At 44.5% G+C, this 19,142-nt stretch overlaps 3 protein-coding genes across 3 annotated transcripts; 1 reads left to right on the top strand and 2 right to left on the bottom strand.

Annotated features, from left to right (window-relative positions):
• Positions 1–6,181: 6,181 nt before the first annotated feature.
• Positions 6,182–12,828, bottom strand: PIF1 (PIF1 5'-to-3' DNA helicase; the record flags this gene model as incomplete). Its single annotated transcript, XM_084290677.1, has 12 exons — positions 6,182–6,238; positions 6,574–6,765; positions 7,761–7,906; positions 8,507–8,594; positions 9,353–9,459; positions 10,144–10,283; positions 10,680–10,786; positions 10,857–10,971; positions 11,637–11,790; positions 11,886–12,011; positions 12,164–12,269; positions 12,346–12,828. The coding sequence occupies 12 exons, from the start codon at positions 12,826–12,828 to the stop codon at positions 6,182–6,184; spliced, it is 1,821 nt and encodes a 606-aa protein (XP_084146803.1).
• Positions 12,829–12,973: 145 nt separating this feature from the next.
• CFAP144 (cilia and flagella associated protein 144) lies at positions 12,974–14,070 on the top strand (the record flags this gene model as incomplete). Its single annotated transcript, XM_084291562.1, has 4 exons — positions 12,974–13,106; positions 13,273–13,332; positions 13,527–13,630; positions 13,883–14,070. 4 exons carry the CDS (start codon positions 12,974–12,976, stop codon positions 13,970–13,972), a joined length of 387 nt encoding a protein of 128 aa, XP_084147688.1. The 3' UTR covers positions 13,973–14,070.
• A 344-nt stretch (positions 14,071–14,414) lies between these two features.
• On the bottom strand, positions 14,415–19,119 carry EBNA1BP2 (EBNA1 binding protein 2). Its single transcript, XM_084291546.1, has 9 exons — positions 19,018–19,119; positions 18,847–18,930; positions 17,926–18,092; positions 17,494–17,617; positions 16,078–16,167; positions 15,821–15,896; positions 15,467–15,557; positions 15,009–15,171; positions 14,415–14,690 (listed from the first exon to the last, which is right to left on the bottom strand). The coding sequence occupies exons 1-9, from the start codon at positions 19,090–19,092 to the stop codon at positions 14,640–14,642; spliced, it is 921 nt and encodes a 306-aa protein (XP_084147672.1). The 5' UTR covers positions 19,093–19,119; the 3' UTR covers positions 14,415–14,639.
• Positions 19,120–19,142: the final 23 nt, after the last annotated feature.

Below are 19,142 nucleotides of genomic sequence, written 5' to 3'. Positions count from 1 at the left end.
ATCATAGCACACCACAGCTCTAGTTGATGAATGACAAAAAAGATATATTATAGCACATTTGTAGGTTTTCTTCTGTTCCAAAAAGTTGTCTACACTGCAGTCTGGCCAGTGTGCCTCGCATGATGTATCTGCCACTAGCCATGACTTCCCTGGGGGGTACCCTATCATCACTTCATTGGGCTGGTATGTGTCTAACGTGGGTTAGAGTCATTTGGCTGCATTCAGCACTAGCTTCATCATAATGCTTCCTGATGGCTTCCGAACAGACTGCAAGTACAGCTGGTGCCCCAAGATGAACTGACAAACTCATTCTACAGCAGAGAACAGACAGCAGCTCCTTTTCAACTCGAGCTTATCTCCCTTCTTTGCCCATCAAAGCACTGCAAGCTCTACAGAGCCGGCTTTGCCTCACTGCATCCTTACTAGGACTCATTACCTCTATTATCACACTTTCACCTTCCACAATAAGACTAAAGGTGCTAGGATGGTACTGGTCTTGCAACTTTCCCTGCTCTTTCAGGTATCCTTTTGACCATGCTAATTCTCTTAACGTTCACAATAGCCTGTAAGTGCATCATATATGGATATATGGAAACATACTCAGTAACTGTTCTAAATCAAGGTACTGCCTTTATGCATCCTCGAGCTGTCTGCATTCCTCATGATTCAGTTTCTTCAATTCTAGACTCCTCCAGATGCCACATTCTCCACACCTTCAGTTTTTCTCAGCTTAGCTTGATATTCTGTTCTGTACTTGGAGTTGTTACAACCTGGCAACATGTTGAATTCTCCCTTCTTTCAGGTCTCATGCTGCTGGTTTTTGTTTGTTTGTTTGAGGAATGCTTCCCAAAGCCCACAGCAAAGTATGTCAGGGAGGTTGATGCTTCTTTTCTGCGTTATTTCTTGATCCCCAAACTTACCACCATAAGTATGATCTTATAGAAATATTGAATAAGCATTACTTTTATGACTTTTTGCCCAATGCTTTTGATGTGTTATATTTTTTGAGGCCCTGGAAGACATTCCTAGGACAAATGTCAAAATATGATTATCATTTATTTTGACAATATTTTTATTAAAATAGATGATAGGTCAGAGACAATATTTTTGACCTTGCACTTTTTTGAGATCTGAGAGTGCACAGTACTACACAGCAATCTGTCAAAATAATATTCGACCTATAACATGAAATGGAAATTGTTTGTACACTGAGTAATTTTTATCCTTTGTTTTAAAAACTAAGGCCGTGCATAATATTTGTCCAGAAGTGTAGCTGACAATGATAGCTATGGCTAATGAAAACAGCAGAGACACTATTTTGTGGAAATTTGTCATTGTGATCTGACTGAATTATGTTTTGTTTTCAGTGCGAACTTCATGCTAAAAAGTTTTTTCCGCCACAAGTAAAATGGTTTAGATTATTTCAAGATCACTGTCACCTGGTTAGAAGATGCAGTTAAAAAAAAAAAAAAAACTGTTTCAAACTGCACCTTATTATTAATTTTTTTCTGTTAGCATCCCTTTGCCTAATGCAGAATACATTGAATTTCTGGCAATTAGATATTAGCTCATTGACAGATTTATTTTTTTTTTATTTATCTTTTATTGCAAAATGTCAGTTGAAAGTATCTGGTGTAATTATAATCAAGTACTTGTTTTCAGGGTGCCCCAATAATCCAGCACAAACATGAAGGGAACTTGCCTACAATGTTTTTACAGAACAAGTTAAGGACCAAGATGATCACTACACATGACTTCCAAGATGCATTTTAAAATTTAAAAGCTATTTTTTAAACTAAGTTATTCTCATATTAATCCACATAAATGATTTTCATTTAATATAAGACCATCCAGTCTTCATCTGGAGATATTAAAAGATGTTTTTGTTGCCTCTCCTTTGCGAAAAATTAGCTGTTACAATATTAAGTTTTACCTACACTGATTGTCTAGCTTCGTCTGCAAAATACATTAAATCCTCTCTAAGCTGATATTCGATAGGATGGAATCACAGAACTTTCCATAAGCAAAGCAGGATCCAGAATCATTGAAGACCTAGACTAGCTTCTAGCCCCCAACTGAAAGGCTGGGCAAATGACCCTATAAATCTCAAGGTGTTCATAATATTTTGAAAAAAGGAGAAAAAAAATGCTGTATATCTACAGAAAATTGATACAGTTCAGTGGCTTAGGAAAAGTATATGGAAGATGTGATTCATGCGCGTATCAACCTGCGTGCCTATTTCTTTATTGTAAATAAGAAGAGGAAAACCCCATAAAGTGCCAGATTTCATATGGTTAGGAAAAAACACACACACACACACACACACAAAAAAACATTCAAATTTCTACTGGAGGCATTTATTATCATAGTTCTATATTCTTGCAAAAAGATTACAGCAACAATTCAGTAAAAACACACATTGAGGTTACATTTGGAATATTTTGAGCTTAACTCAGTTGCCAATAGGTTGTTGGTACTATTTAAGGTGTTCTAGGTGCCTACCTGACTTTCAGCTGCCATTCCAAAGGCTTCTCATAGGTTCTTTGTCACATCTGATAGCCTCCTGCATTGACACCATTTTTTTGTTTTTCTATTTTTTAAGTTTAGGTAGCAGAATATTCAATAATTATAAGTGGCGTTTACCATTGGACTTGTTATCAACTTATTTTGCTTGTACAACCAGATTTCATAAATTAGTAAAAATTCTTTTCAGAATCCTTATAATTTGTAAGAGAAATAAGCACAAAATAATCACACAGGAAATAGCGAGATAGAGATTTTACACATCTAAATGCAATCTCTAGTAATTCAGGTCTTTTCTCATGCTAATAATTCAATTGCTGAGATTTAGCAGCAGAAGACAATTGCATGTCACCAAGTGGTATAATACAAAATGAGAAACTTTTAATATCTGTGAGAAAAAACGATGTTATTAGCATTCATAGCAGAGCCTTTAATGTACCGTATTTCCATTACTTAAGAGTAGCATTTGTTTGATCTATTCAGAGCAATTCTGGATAGGGGAGTCTAATTCATGGACTCAATAACGTTACAGCATCTGAGACCAAGAGGAATATTGCTCCCTTTGCTGCTCACCACAGAACTTCTGGGTACAGGCTGCAAGGACATACTCATGTTTAATTATTATGAAAATGTCACATAAAAATGAGAAGGGAGTTAAATCACTGTACAAAGATTTAAACTGGAAGCCGGTTGGGTTTTAATAACACTCTGCATGTGAATTATGTTTCCAATAACACGTAAATGTATTATGAAACTTTAGGCAACATAAAGCAGTTTCCTACGGCTTAACGTATTTGAAAAGAGAATGGCTGTACTTGTGGTAACAGAAATACCAATTATGAATCAAACACGTAGTTTAATTCACTTTGTTATAGCTGTGGTTGTTAAGGTGTGTTTAAATACTTTCTCCTCAGTTTGTGAAAGTGGGGAGACAATGTTCATTCCCTCATATTTATGAGCGTATAATAAACCCCAGCTATTCACCATAGTGCCACACACCCTCTCAGCTTGTCTCTTGTTTTGGCGGTGCTCCAGAGGCCTTGCACCGCTCCCCTGCCACCCACCACGCAGAGATGTCTGTCTCCTCCATCTTAGGCCCTTTCCCCTTTGCCACAACACAGCCCCTCCAGACTTACCCAGTGTATTCAAGGGTGCAGATGGTACAAGCAGCTACAGGACAGGGCAGAGATGCAGTTTCAAAAGAAACCAACACACTTGGTGCTTGGTGTGGGGGTGTCTCTGCAGGGGCCTCTGTGAGGGGAGGCCGGGGCTGTGCGGGGCCTGACAGGACTGGGTCAAGCCAACTCCACAGCAGACCCACAGCAGCCCAGCCCTAACGCTGATGGTGCCCCTGTGATAATTTTTTGAAGAAAGGGCAAAATATCTCATGGCAGTGAGATGTGAGGGGAAAAAGTGTGAGAAACAGCTCTGTAGACAGCAAGGACAGAGGAGGAGGACGGGGAAGAGGTGCTCCCCGCTGCAGCTGGGGCTCCCTCCAGGCCGGTGAGGGGATCACAGCCGAGCAGCTGGTCCTGAGGGAGAGCAGCCTGCAGGGACAGCCCCTGGTGCAGCAGCAGAGGGGAGCTGTTAGGGACCCACCCCAGCTCCTGTTCCCTCTCTTCCTGTATCACAGTGGACAGGAGGGTAGAGGAGGTGGTAGCAAAGGAGGGAAGTTGTCTGAAAAAAATAAATAAATAAATAAAAGTGGCAGCAAAGTATTTTTCTGTTTATTTTTTGTCTGTTTCTCACTATCCAAATATATTTTAACTGGTAACAAATTACATTTATTTTCCTCAACTTGTGTCTGTTTCGCCTGTGAAGGTACTTGGCAAACAGTTTAATTGCTAGAAGATTTTTACTTCATAGAGATGGGTGCTTTATTCTATTAAAAAAGCCTCATCACAGCACAGTCCTGACTGCATTGGAGCCATGACAGAGGCTGACAGCTCGTATTTGTCTTAACTGCCCCTTTCAGGACTTGAATAGCAGTCTTCAACTGCAGCCTACACCTGCTTTAGCTGGAAGTGAGTGAGAACATCCAAAATTTAGAGACAAACCCCTTTCAGCCTCAGGTCAACTGCCAAGCCGTCATAACTCACTTCTATTCTGTTTCCAATGCTTCACCCCCGAAAGGGCAACCCTAATATTTCACATACATTTAATATTAACATGAAAGTTATTATCCATACCAGCTTTAAGTTCTGGTTTTTTATCTCTAAACTCAAATCAGCACAAAAACAAAACAAAAACAAAAAAAAAACATACAACTAGTAATGTCAGTCCTTAACCCATGAGAGCTGCAGTTAAGTCAGCTGCTTCAAGAAGATCACAATAGTTTATTCGCATTGTGCATAACCACTTATCTTAAACTCTAAGTTATCTTGTTATTACAGAACTTTAATGCAAATTAAAATCATTTAAAATCTCTCAGCTCATTACTATTTTCATCTGTCAATAAATCGCTGTATTGTATATGAGAGGAAATGGCTGGGATATCCTTTATAACAGTCTAACCCATGAGTAAACATCATTTTAACGGACATTGTTATTTCACATTATTTCTGCATATTAAACATTTAAAAATATACAAGTTACTTACACTATAAGCAATATGCTGAAATACAAAGGGCAAATCATCCCCTTTATTAAGGCTTTAAAAAGACAGTATATTAGTTCTGTTCAGCCCTCTTTTTGCTGAAATAAGTAGTTACAGTTCACTTCCAGATCCTTGGCCATTTCCCTATTATACATTCAACTTCTACCTCACTAGCTGTACATTGTTTCTAACAAACACCCTCCCCTTGAAAGAGCTTCATGTGTTTAAACAAACAGGAGTCCCATCTGCACCTCTCTCTGCTCACTCCCTTCTTGCTCTAGGTGTAATGGATCTTCCCAATTCCTGTAGTTCCGTGATTATGGGTAGAAAATGTAGGACTTGCTCCTAACTTTAACAGTGCCATCTCATCTTAGAAGGATTAAAAAAAATAAAATCATGCGTTACTGTACACAGCAGGCTAACAAAACGAATGTGTATCAGCATCATAGAATGCACAATTTTTTACAGTTTTGTTTGTGGATGAAGTTGTGAGAAGCCTACTAGTGTTAAACATTTGAAACACAAAAACATCTCAACACAGAATATGAAGCAATAGTCTGGCTCCTGGCAGCTCGACACTTGCAGGAGAATCACATGTATTCCAGATACTTTGCATTGCTTTCCCTCATGTCTGCAGCTCTAGTGAACAGATCCAGTTCATTCAGGCAAAGTGGACACACACATCCCAACTCCCAGCTGTGGTATACTTGAAAAATACAAGTTTTGCAGTCCATATACGTGCAGGATAAAAACGCAGCTAGGCAGACAGGATAGAACCATAGGAAGGTCCCTCAGCAACATCCTCATTCAGTCATTTTGCTTGCTAGAGTCACACTGGAGACACAAGTGCTTGGGACTGTGGACCCAAAAAGGGACTGCAGAGGACTTCTAAATTTCTGAGGCACAAGACAGGAACGCTTCTATACATCCAGAGTCAGCTAAATGAAACAAACATTAAAAAAAATCTTCTGACTTCATCTACATTATCTAATATACTCAACAGCAAGATCACTGCAACTCAACCATTTGTGTTGATGCCTCACAGAGGCCAGAAGTGCATTCTCAGCTGCTTTTCCAGTTCTCTTTCTCATCAGCATCCGAACGGGTGTGTAGTGAATCCTGAGGAGGAAAAAAAAAATATGAGATATTCCTTGTTTGCCACTTCCTCTTGTTTCCCTTTACTCCTTACTCCAGCAGGAGGATCAAAGAATCCCACCCACCCCCCTTTTCCACCCATGTGGCCAGGAAGCATTATATAACCCCAACACTGCAGGAGATTTTGCTGCTGCGAGCTGTCCTGCTACATTCCCCCTCCCTGCAGTTTCATTTCTCCTGCCATTACAAGTTTTAGTTTGAATGACTTTGCTTAAGAAGTAAAATAAAGCATCACAGCCCAGACACATATAATCCTGATTACACAAGGCACTCTTTGCTGGCACAGGATTTTTCTTTACCTGGGTTAGAAGATGATGACGTCTCAGTTGTCTATAAAACTGCAACACAGAAGGATCAGCTCTCACTACTTTTGGGTCAAAATCCAGAACACGGAGACCTGCAAGGCTACGGGCTCGGGAAAGGGCTACGTACGCCTGCCCACTTTCAAAGACACGAGACAGGGAGATTTCCACACAATCTAGAGACATGCCCTACCAAAGACAGAGAGAAATCTGTTATACAACACACACAAAGACCACCACATTGCATCAATACTAACCTATCCTTTGAGTTTGTCCAAGGCTGTACCATCCTCAGGGTACAAGCCTGATGAGAAAGGAGGTCCCTTGTTTGACTATATATTTAACTGATTAAAGGATGGGAAACAGTAAAAAGGACAGCTTTCTAATGTCAGTAAATTGCTATCAGACAGTAGGATCCACTAACTCTTACAACCCTGTTATTGTGTGAAATTCTACAAATCCTATGAACCCAACACAGCAGGGAAAGAAGTCCCACAGTTTCCACTCCGAGTAATTAACTGGGGGAGCCATCATTCTCAAGCAGTCCATTTGAGAGAGGGTTTGGGTTAGTCCTGGCACACCTTGCCTGCATCAAGAGAAATCCCAGGAGACGGCAGAATTTACAGCATTGCTTGGAAACAAGCTCATAAACTCCTCTCAATAAGAGATCTATCAGACTGTATGAAGTATTCCAGAGAGGTAGTAACTGTGAGAGTTACATTAAAAAATAAAATAAAATAAAATAAAAAAGACATGCATCAAATGGACAGTTTAGCCCAAATAGCACAGCTGTGACTACTGCAGCTTCCTCGGGTACACAAAGCAAATCTCAGGGTCATGAATGCTGATAACTAATAAGGATACACAATCCTGACCAGCCCACAGCAGTTAAGTACTGACGATTTACAGTCCAACACCAAGTGTGTAGACAGCAGCACCATTATGGAAACTCTAGGATCAAAGACAGGCTAGCAATACTACTGACTACTAAACTAGGCTTATAGACAAGTATCATGAACAGAAGAGATGCTGCCTTCCCTGCAACTGGAGACATATATATCCCAGAGCTTCCCCACAAGGGCCTTTCATTTTTCCTTCCCATTTTACCAGCAACACGAGCTCACCCAGGAAAGAAGGCATATAACAGTATACAAGCCTATAGAGAGTTGTATAAGAACACCCACCTGACTCTTGTGAATGGAAATGGCCCATGCCAGTTTTAGGGGCAACTGTTGGCGACTCAGATGAACTCCAGATGGTCCTTTGAAGACCCACCTCTCCATTTTGATGATTTGTGTGACCCCGCAGAGAAACCTCACCTTGGGCAGCCCTGTAGGAATAGAAAGGAAAAGGAATATAAAAAAAAAAAAAAAAAAAAAAAGGGACACTCAACAGCAGGAAGCCAGCAGCCTTAAGAGCTTTTTTTTTTTTTTTTTTTTTTTTTTTTTTTAAGTCTCATAGCAGTCTTTCATTAGTTTTAGGGCTACATTAGAAAACGTCATAAAAAAAAAAAAAAGCCCACACATGTTAAGTAGGATGTCCTGAAATTAAATTTGGGGCTTACCTAAGCAAGAGAATTAAAAGTCAGATAATTTATCAGTTGAGATGCAGAGAAATACATGTTGCAGGTAACAGAACATTATTCTGAGGAAAATGAAAACAACCAAGACTTGTTTCAACAGCACAGAAAGAAATACAAAATGAGCAAACGTATCCAGAGAATAAAGAGAAGCAAATATGGGAGGCCTTACAGATTAGGCTGCAGCTGATGCAGCAGATGACATGACATGACAGCCCATGAAAACCACAAACCTCTTGCTGCAGAGATCTCTTCCCTGCTTTCCCTCAGATTATTCTTAAACAATAAAGAAAATTAACAAGTCATCTGTAGTCCATTATTTTATTTTTTTAAGAAAATAATTTACTTTACCCTTCTGATCACTTTCAAATCCCACAACTACTCCTCGTGCTCCATTCACCAGCCCTTGAGACACATCCAGATTCTTAGCTAGCATCACCTACAGGAGAAAAAAAAAAATCCCTTTTTAGCCTTGTTTAGCCACCTCCAGCTAAGCTTCTAGCCTGAAAGCATAAACATGGCTATTGCAGAATAGAGCATAATCTCTGATTAAACTGAATTTATTGCACAGTCTTCCCTTCCTAGGATTCCCAGCTACATCATTCTGTAGCACTGAACACTTTTCCCTTGAGCTGCTTCTGTCCACAGCTGCAATGTCAGATCCAGGGAACAGATTTCCTCCTCCCAAACAACAACAAGCTTAGACACATATAGTTTCTGGGAACAGCTGAGGAACGCTTTCCAAAGGCCCCCAGCGGTGCTGCTTTAATGCAACCCATTCTGCTTTGACAGCCCCAGCACACAGCAAAGAGCCCTCCAAAGAGCCTTCACATTTGGCAATCTGTGTCTTGCTCTTACAGGTCTGGAAGGCTGCTATATCTGAAGCTGAGACTGCAGGCAAGGACTGCCTATACCCTCTGCTTCCTGGAAGCTTCTGTGCCTGATGGGAAATGTGTGTCAAAGTCCTAGTGCTCACCACTGTCCATGGGACAGGGACCTGAGCTCAAATCAACTTTCTGTTTGGATTCCAAGCAGAAAGGATGCAAAGATTGGGCTAGTCTTCTGTTGGTATGGTTTTTCCATACATAATCTACATTGTATACATTAATCTACTGTATATATTTATCTGCTGTTTAGTTTTCTTACACCACGTGATCTGCTGGACTTTCCCAAACAAGCATACGTACACACACTCACCTGAGCTCCAACCTTTAACACAATTTTACTACCGACAGGACACTGAGCATCAATTAACTTCACGAGCATTGGGTCACTGTCCAAAGCCTCAAAAGTGTGCACTTCTCCTGTTAAGGAAAGAAAGAAGTCACAAATTACAGCCATTGGACATAAGCTATGTGGTGTTTGCAGGAGGCTCAGCTTTTATTTCTTACAGCGATTCCTCTTTTAATATCCATCCTCCCCTGCTGGTCTGACACTTTCACACAAGCTCTGTTACACACCCAACAGTGAAAAGCTCATTGGTACCTCTCCTCCCAGCACACCTCCCAGAGCACGAGAAAGCTCAGGAATTGAAGACCAGCAATTAAACTGGAACTGATCAGTTGCCATTTTGAGCATAGGACCAGTTTCACTTGCTGCCAACACCAGATCTCCAAAGAGGACTAAGGAGGAATCCTTGGGCCTGACAAGGAGGCAAAAATGAAATAGGCCAATAACTCAAGCAGCACTGGTTAGACCATGGCCTGAGATGCTACAGAAGGAAGAAGCAGAGGTGTGGAGACGCTAGTGACCCACCCTATCCCATTGCAAGCAATGGGTTCACTGACTGTTGCACACTAAGAAGTAACAAGGTGGATTTAAAAGAAATTTGTGAAATTTCTCTCCAGGCAGCTCAACTCCTACGCGCACAGCTCAGACTAGCACTGCTGTGCGTGACAGAACACCGATTCCTCCTGTCACTACAATATCCCCATTGCATCCCCTTAGAGCTCAACCCTGAAGCCAGCAGCTTCCTGCACAAAGCTCACCTGATAGCTGTTGCAAGCGTTTCTTATTAGTTAGTTCTACATCATCTTTGTGAGTGCAGAGCCGTGTAGCCAGGATCCCATCACGCTCAGACCTGTTAGTAGCTGTCTGCATCAGCAGACTGGTAACCTCCTGTGTGCACCTGGGGATCCAAAAAAAGGTGATCAGGAACACATCTTGAGCAACAGCAACTCCCACGTAACTACATCAGGCTTTGCAAGCCCAAGCCTCAAGCAAGAAGGGCGGAAAGAGGTAACTACACAAAGTTGGAGAGCCACACAAGTGTGTGCCCCAGTCCGTTCCCAGCCACTGGCAGCTTGATACCTATTGCATTCCCTAGCAAAAGTTGCAAAGAGGGACCCTAGAAATGGTCCTTCCTTACCATAGCAGCATACAGTAAACTGCCTTACCTTAACTAACGCATTCATAGCTATTGCCCCCAGCCACACACCCCTGAGAGAACATGAGGAAGAGGTGACAAATGGCTCTTCCTTCTGCTCCATCAGCAGGGAACAGAAAGAGCTGAGTTTCTCCTCACCTGCCTAAACGGACTGCACTCAGGAGCGAGATAAACGTCTTATCAGTCTGTCTCCGCACTTCAGTGAGCTCCATGTTTATGTGGATGCATTTCCTCCAGCTTTTTGCCTGGAAAATCATTTTCTTGTTAAGAAAGGAAGGACAAAGTACGAGGGTGAGCTTACAGACAGCTTTCTACCTGGAAGCAGAACTTGATTTCTTCATTAGCCTTGCACACTGGGGGTAGCTGCAAGAAGTCCCCACAGATGATCAGCTGAATTCCTCCAAAAGGCTCATCCCGTTTCCTCACTGCTCTGAAAGGAAAGGAAGAGAAGTTCTGAATGCCTTCCAGGACATGACCATAGTCAAGTCTTAAAAGTTTCTTCTCTGAAATTACTTCTCTGTTAGTATGTTCAAACAACCACATTAAAATATGGTTATCCTTGGCCATGTCAGAACAGTTGAAATAATTAAGCAATGTTATTGCAGTACATTCATTTTTCTCTGCCTATCCACCCAAAATGTCATTGCCAGTCTTGCTTCTTCAGTAGCTGTTATACTACAGCTGCCTCCTGCTCCTCAATGTTCAGTATCAAGATGAGTTTATTGGTTCACAGTAAAGCTCCTGTACTGTGACATGGAGTCAGAAAGTTCTGGGAACCTAAGCTGAAATCCAGTTTGGACTTGGGATAAACACAGCAAGCTCAGTCCAGGAAACAAGAAATAACTCCTAGGAGCAGAATAAATAGACAACTGTGTTCTAGACTCAGCTTTCTATAGACAGCATCTCTCTCTGGAGATGGAAACTGCAACCAGAACAGCCACAGCTGGGAAGATGTGGACACAATCACAACTTATCTCAAGCTAAAGGTCTGTCCTAATGCTGGTTATGATATCAGGCTTTCCTTTCATAAAAGGAGCAACCAGAAAGTGTAGGAAAACTCACTTTTGTTAGGTGTTTGACCTGACAATCACTCACCTCGCCACCGCCTCTAGCTTGTCAAAGAAGTTGCCATCCACCATTGAGATCTCATCGATAATTAAGTGCTGGCAGGCCAGCCAGTGCTGGCGCACACCAGGTCTCTCTGCCAGCTGGATACACTGCTCTAGCGGTGCCTTCCCGGAGCCGATCCCTAGCAGGGGAGAAGAAAGCAAGCTTGGGGAAGCTCCGAACTCCCTGGGAAGGGAGCGGGAGCCCTCAGCTCCTTGCTGCTTGGCCGACCATTACCTGCAAAGGCGTGGAGCGTCGTGCCGCCGATGTGGCAAGCTGCCACCCCGGTGCTGGCCGTGGCATAGGTGCTGTTGGGAGGGAGGGAGCCCACGATCTTCTTCAGCAGGAACGACTTCCCGGTCCCTGGGCAGAGCAAACCCCTTTCACCCCCTGCTCCCCCCGGGGGCTGCGCTCGCTCCCGGAGCAGGGCCGGCACCGCAGGGGTGCGGGAAGAGGCAGCAGCAGCGGCTCGGGGCCGAGGCTGCCCCCCGGGGACGGCCCCTCCCGTTGCTCACCCGCGCAGCCGGTGAAGAAGACGCCCTGCCCGCTGCGCACCGCGCCCAGCACCGCCTCCTGCTCCGCCGACAGCCTCGCCGGGGGCCGCCGCTCCGCTCGGGGCACCTGCGGGACGGCAGCACCGTGAGGGCGGCGGCGGCCCACCGAGACCGCCCCGCCCCGTCCCACCCCAGGGCCTCACCTCCGCCGGGCGCTGCCCCGGCTCCTCACCGGCACCCCCCCGGGGGCTGCGCAGCGCGTCCCGCTCCCGCAGCGGGCTGATGATGGCGAAGGCGGGCGGCGGGCGGGCCAGCAGGCGGGGGCAGCGCGGGGCGCCCCGGGGCCCGGCGGCCAGCTTGTGCCGCAGCAGGCGCAGGAAGCGGCGCAGGGCGTCGGGCGGGCAGTCGGACAGCAGCAGCTGGGCGCCGCCCGGGCCGAGCCGCACCGCCGCCCGCCCCTCGCCGGCGAACCGGGTGAAGAGCCGCACGGCATCACCGCTCAGCGGGAAGCTCAGCGCCGCGCCGGTGCCGCTGCCGGTACCGCCGAGCACCCGCAGCACCGGCTGCCGCAGCTCGTTGCGGCCCAGCAGCACCAGCGCGCCCCGCACCACGCGGCGCCGCGGGGCCGCCTCGCCCGGCAGCGGCTCCTCCACGGCCACGGTGCAGCGCAGCTCCGCCGCCGCCATCTCACCACCGCTCGTTCAAACCGGCCGCGTGGCGCCGCCGCCAATCAGCGCCGGGGGCTTTAACTCGGCGGCCAGTAGGAGGCGGGCGGGGGGCGGCCCCGCGTTGCGTCACGCGTTGCTAGGCGGCGGGACGCCGCGCGGAGCCATGGCGGCCCGCGGCGGGGCGAGGGAGCGGCCGGACGCGGTGCAGCTGGACCGGCTGCTGGGCGAGCGCGTGCGCAAGGAGCTGCGCTGCCTGCGGCTGCTCACCCAGTACGGCCTCAACCCGCTCCGACGCGGTGAGGCGCCCGGCCCGGCCCCCCCGGGGCTCAGCGGGCGGTGAGGGGCCCCCGGCAGCTCGCCTTCAGCATGGAACGTTTGCAGGGATAGATACCTGGTTGTGATGCTAAACGCGCGTTAAAGCCATTAATTTCTTTTTCATTAATTTCTTAATTTCTTTTTCAGTTCACACGGTCACCAAGAAGCCTATGTCGTGGCATGACAATATAGAAGAGCCTGCAGATGGTAAGGAAGCTCTGACCCACTTGTGATAGCTAAGAGAAAACAACCACCTGCCTCCCACCTTGGCTGCCTTGCTGTTGTTTGGATGGGGTTGAGTCATCCCACGCCGGTGTACAGCCCCAGGACTGATTTGTATTTTGTTAGGTTTTAAACATACTACCTCCCTTTCCTTTGTATTTATGTCTCTTAATCAACAGAAAAGTTTCTGAATGTTATTCACCATGCTGTCCTGGAGCCAACAAAGAAATATTCAGAGCCACAAACTGAAAGCCAGGAAATAGGCTGGAACACAACTCCTTTGGTGAGTAGAGCGCTTAAGGATTCAGCTCTTTGCATAAGTGGGGGAAGTGAGTTTATTTAGCCAGGATTCCTAATACTGTTTCAAAAATGAAATTGTCCTTTTTCACCAGGTTCTACTGTACTGAAATAGTGAACAGTATATACTAAGTGGTACTTTACTCATTAGCATTTTTTAGCATATCACTCTTCTCAGGAGGGACTACTACTCATTCTAGAAAGGCACGTGACTCTTCAGCCTATAATTGTTTTCCAGATTGACGTAGACCGCACTGATCGCAGACTCTACTTCCCACGTCGGAAAACGGAGATCACTAAACTAGGCAGCTGCCGTGTGGCACCTTGAAGGAGCAGAATGAGAAGTTACAGCAGGAGAATGGCAATGCCACACAACGTAGACAGTTAATGACGTATAATGTATTAGATTTTGTTTGTTGTTAAGTGAATGTGGTAGATTTCTGGCACCAGAAGATTGCAAGAAAATGGAGGAGAGAACCCATCTGTCCAGATTTGCAGCCTAACAATAGTTATAGAAATAAACCTATTAATAAGACTTTTGCATTTGTCTTGCTGCTGTTTCCAAAACCATCTACACAAGTAGTTTAAGAAAACCCTTCAACTTCTTGACAGGCTTCAGACTTCTCATTTTGACATGAGCAACATGACCCAGAATTCAAGTTCACAAAGTACGTATCAACAGCAGCTGTTGAAAAAGCTGTCAGAATGAGGGGAACACAGCAGATTTCAGCTGCCATTCACAACAACTAAATATGAATTAGACATAGGAGTTCAGTGTAAACTATTTAATGCGTTCACACACCAAAGGTTTAGGTAGCAAGCAATCATTCAGCAGAACAGACACTAAGAAATTAGTGATAAGGCACTAGTTTCCACTGACTTTTTTCTTGCCACTTGGAAGCATCCAGCTTGCTCCATAGTTAGCTGCCTGGAGACAGCAGAACCACCTTCCAACACACAGAGACAAAAGAGCCCCACTGCGGAGCACAATCCTCTTAGCGTGCTCGGCTCTTCATTTTCTGCCGTGCTCTCTTGCCAGGTCTCTTCTGCAAAAAGAGGATAAATTCAGATTTTTATTTTGACATCTTAACTCCATTCTAGCTCTATAGCGTGGGGAAGATACTCAAGAGAAATCGTGTGGCAGTACCTTGGGTGAAGAAGGTTTGGGGACACAGGCAGCAACAAACAATACATGCTAATTCCCCACTTATTTCCCTGCTCAGACACCCAACCACCACCATCAGTCCTGTCTGCAACTGAACTGTTACTTCCAGATGCTGGAGGCACTGATCTCAGGTCTCCCTCCAAGGCAACAGCTGGCTTCCTAACAAAAAAGGATCACTTGCACACAACATTGTACTTACATTGAGGGCTTTTTTTCCTCCTTTTCCTGGGCCTTTATTGTGAGCGACTTTTGACTTGAAGCTGGATACATCGTTAAAGCTGTCCTTTGTGTTCCACTTTGAGCCCTTTTTCTTCCCACCAAAACCAAACTTCTGGTTTTTGTATCGTCTTTTGGCATTTGGTCTGAAAAACAATCCAGCAACATCGCTGCTTAGAAACCTTGCCTTAGGAAGTACCTGAGAAGGAAGTACATGTATCTGCTGAGGGACTCCTATCAGCCATTGTAAACCTTTCCTCTCTTATTGAAGAGGCAGAAATTAGCACCTTTCAGCCTCCACTCTATTGGGCCACAGTTATCTCTAAGGACAGAAAGACACTTGGACATATTTTTCACCAATATTAATTCAAACAGCTTTCTTGTCTCACAAAATGAAAAAAAAAGATTCTGACGTTAAATATCTTTCTTTTGTAATCTCACCCTTTCTTTGTCCGTTGATTTGCACCACCTTTTTTATTCCCCTTAGACGAAGTCTGCTCTTCATCTAGAAAATCCAGCTTGTCAGAGAGACCTGCAAGAGCAAAGGCAAATGCTCAGCTACCATCACAGAAGATGAGTTTTCAGTCCAAGCAATAGCAACAAGTCACCCTCACTGAAGACCAGCTACTTGGAAGGATTTTCACTGCCACAGGCATACGATTCCATGCAGTAGCAGCCTTTCAAGCTAACTGCCCAGCAGTAGATGTTGACACCACACATCACAGTACCATACATTCCTCACGCATTTACACTATTTCCATTACACATTTACTCCCTAAGACAAGTTAACTGTACCTTTCTGGTATTTCTTGACTGCGTTCAACATATTTTTCTTCTCCTTTTGCCTCCTCTGGAGAATTTCTATTTGTACCTGAGAACATTAGAAGACAGAATATTAGTATTGTTTCTTCTAGTGCCCCATACTTTTATTTTTTTTAAAGGTATCCCATGTTTTGCTTTGTCTCCTGTCAAAGTATCTATACAAAAGACTAGCCAGATTCCATATGTTTTAGCCTGCCTCCTGGGATCTCACTTTCTAAGCTCCTCCTCACCTTCTTTCCATATTTTCTCATTGCACGGAGCTGTTTTGCTTTTTCAGACTTCTCCATTGCTTCCTGTTTGCTCTTAAGCTTCTGACGAATCTGGGGGAAAATAAATAAACAAACAAAACTGATCAGTAATGCAAAAGTAATGCTGTGCAGTCCTGAAATCAATAATCATGTGAGCATCACTGAACGCCAAAATACCTCTCAGTCAGACAGTATTTAATTTATCTCCAAAGTTACTCACTGGCTACCTCTTTGATACAGTATTATTTTTCTCTGGTATATGCACTGATAATAAGACATAACTTACTTTCAATTCAAGGCTGGAAGTTACTACAAAAAAAAATCCTGATCTGTAGCCAAAACCTTATTCAGAAGACAAAATTCACACAGACAAAACAAATGCTTATACAAATGGGCTCTACTGGAATACCTAAACAAGGGTATCTTGTCACATACTGTCAATATACTTGGGTGCATAAAGAAGACTTGATAGTTTCTTTCTTGCCATTATTTAAAAAAAAAAAAAAAAAAAAAAAAAAGCTCTATAGAAGAGTCAAAAATCCTTTCATGCAACAGAAAACTGATTTTCTATTCATTCATTGTACACAAACATTTCTCTAAGGAATTTCTTTTACAAGGGATTACAAAGATTCCAACACAGATCTTCTAAGGCTGTGACTGCAGTAGGAGATAAAAGCCTCTGTTCTTCAAACAGCAGCCAGCAAAAGAAAGTAACCCTAATGTGTAGAGTTGAGTTAAACCTCAGCACAAACTATTAATGAATATCTTCTCTAAGAAGATCCTATCAGCATCAGAACAATGACCACATATGAACTCCAGCTCATGTTTCACTTATACTATGCAGATTCTTCCAAGAATTAGGGCTCCATTTTGAACAAAGACCACAATCAACAAGCAACTTTACGAAACTATCATTTCCAACACAAATCTGACTATCCATGACAGTTTAATTCAGTACCACACAGTTTAAAATCAGAGACCAAATATGCTGAGTATAAATGAAGGATGATACATAAATTTGGAAAAAGGATCACGTTAATGCCCCTGTTCACTGCAAGTTTTAGGACAGACAGCACAAACACAGCCAACTTTACGACCGCTGTTACATATATGGAGAAGAAATCTCCATTTTTAATACTAATTACATTCAGGACAGAATATAAATCACACTCTTCTACTCTACATTCCAGCCTGTTATGGAAGCCCCTACATTGCACAGAAATACCTAAGCAGGAAGACATTTCCTACCACAAAAAAAAAATACCAGACTTGAACATTGTCACAGATCTTTGTCAAAGAGGTGAAGGTTAACTATTGACAAACCACACAGTTAATAAATAAAGTAGGCTAAAACCCACACACAGCACAGGAAAGAAAGCTATTTTTCACTGCACATACCTTCTGCATCTGTTGGTCTGATTTGGCCATCTCTGCAAAGTAATCATCTGGCCTTCTAGTAGGAACTTTGAGCTTCCGCAGCCTAGGGAGGGCTTCCAGGACTGCTGCCTGAGCCTGGCGGTAGCTAGGGAGACAGCACAACAGCAGCTCTGTCAGAGGGTACCAAGCATTGCAGAGCGCTGATCTAAGCTCTCATCACATAAGCTAGCTGATTACTGGGATCTAACAAAAAATAATCTAGAATTATATCAACATTCATACGCTACAGCATTCAGTGCTCCTAAAAGCAATTTAGGTTCTAGTACAATATTGATGCTGACATCTTCCGCACAGACATTTACCTAGTTTCCAGCTACAGTTTTATACACTGTATGAAGTGCATATCATGTATAAGCATGCTGACCCTAAAAGAAATCTCTTTTTTATACTTACAAGCTCATCTCTCTCTGAAAATCATTCTCAGGGTCCACAGCATCTTTGTCAGTAGTATTCTGTGAGACGGATTCCACAACGTTTGTAACCTGACCCAAAGTCACGTCCAGCCTTTCCACCCAAGCTAGCTGCTGCCTGAATTCAGCCAGACACTGCTTCAAACCTTCCTGTGAAAAGGAAACACAGCTCTGAGCAACGAGACACAAAAACTACAATTCAAGCTCACCACAAATGAATATCCAGGTCACAAAATGGACTGCTCCTCAGTAGCAGTTTGGTCATCCCCCAATTTACCAGAGCAATGCAGACCACCCACATCTCCTTCCCTGGCTCATACCCCACCCCAGAGGGCTCTGGCTCCAGCATGACCCCAGCCCCACTTGACACCAAGTCAGCAGGATGTATGGTTCTCTCCCTGATAGAATTATAGGGCCAAATCTGAGATGTCTGACGAACAGGTAGGCCAAACCTTTACCATGCTTAAATAGAAGCTTAGAAATTTAAGTGTAAAGGAGGACCCAGCCTTAAAGGATGTGTCTGAAAAGACAAGGTGAGGAGCCCATGGTGTGGACGCATGCTGGGACGTGTCAGTGACTGAGCTCAGCACGCGTGCCCAAGTTACCTATCAGCAAACATCGGGAGAGCCCCAAAGACCACCACCAGCAGAAACAAATGATCATGCGTCAGGGATACTTAGATACTTTAATGGGTTTCAGGAAATAGTGTGGATATGTTAGTTATCTTTCGTTTTTAAATCGATTTTGATAGTAAATAACCCCCGTAGCCTGGCCAGTTCGGCACGCACACATGGTGGGGAGATCCCCTGGGTGTCTGGCACCGCAATTACAGCACGCCCGATTTCTAAAACCCCAAATCCAGCCTGAAAGCTTCTTTGACCGGCTTTCCGGCCAACGCGCTCACCACATCGTTGGGCTTCTTCGGCCGCGCCTCCAGCACCACGTTGAGCCCCGGCTTCAGCGCGCCCTTGGCGAAGGCCTCCTGGAGCTGCGGAGAGAACGGGAACAGGGTCAGGAGCAGCGTCAGGAGCGGGGCCGGGGCCAGGCCGCCCCGCGGGGCCGGCTCCGGGCTCACCTCCGAGTCCGAGAGGGAGGAATCCTCCGAGCCGGAGTCCGAGAAGCCCTCGCTCAGCTCCCCCAGCGGCGCCATCTTCTCGCCGCCGCCCGCGGGCACGCGCTCGCCACCGCCCCTTCCGCCGG

This window comes from Netta rufina (assembly GCF_964035555.1).
Source record: "Netta rufina genome assembly, chromosome: 8".
In the NCBI taxonomy this organism is placed as follows: Eukaryota; Metazoa; Chordata; class Aves; order Anseriformes; family Anatidae; genus Netta; species Netta rufina.
The sequence above is the reverse complement of the archived record's forward strand: the minus strand, read 5'-3'. Positions and strand labels throughout refer to the sequence as shown.

Excerpts from the sequence above, each read along its gene's own strand:
- EBNA1BP2 (XM_084291546.1), bottom strand. The coding sequence starts at position 19,092 with ATGGCGCCGCTGGGGGAGCTGAGCGAGGGCTTCTCGGACTCCGGCTCG. Across the intron at positions 18,931-19,017 it reads CCTCCCTCTCGGACTCGGAG|CTCCAGGAGGCCTTCGCCAA; the intron begins GTGAGCCCGGAG and ends TTCTCTCCGCAG. Across the intron at positions 14,691-15,008 it reads GAGGAAAAAAAGCCCTCAAT|AAGAGACCTGGCAAGAGAGC; the intron begins GTAAGTACAATG and ends CTCTTTTTGCAG.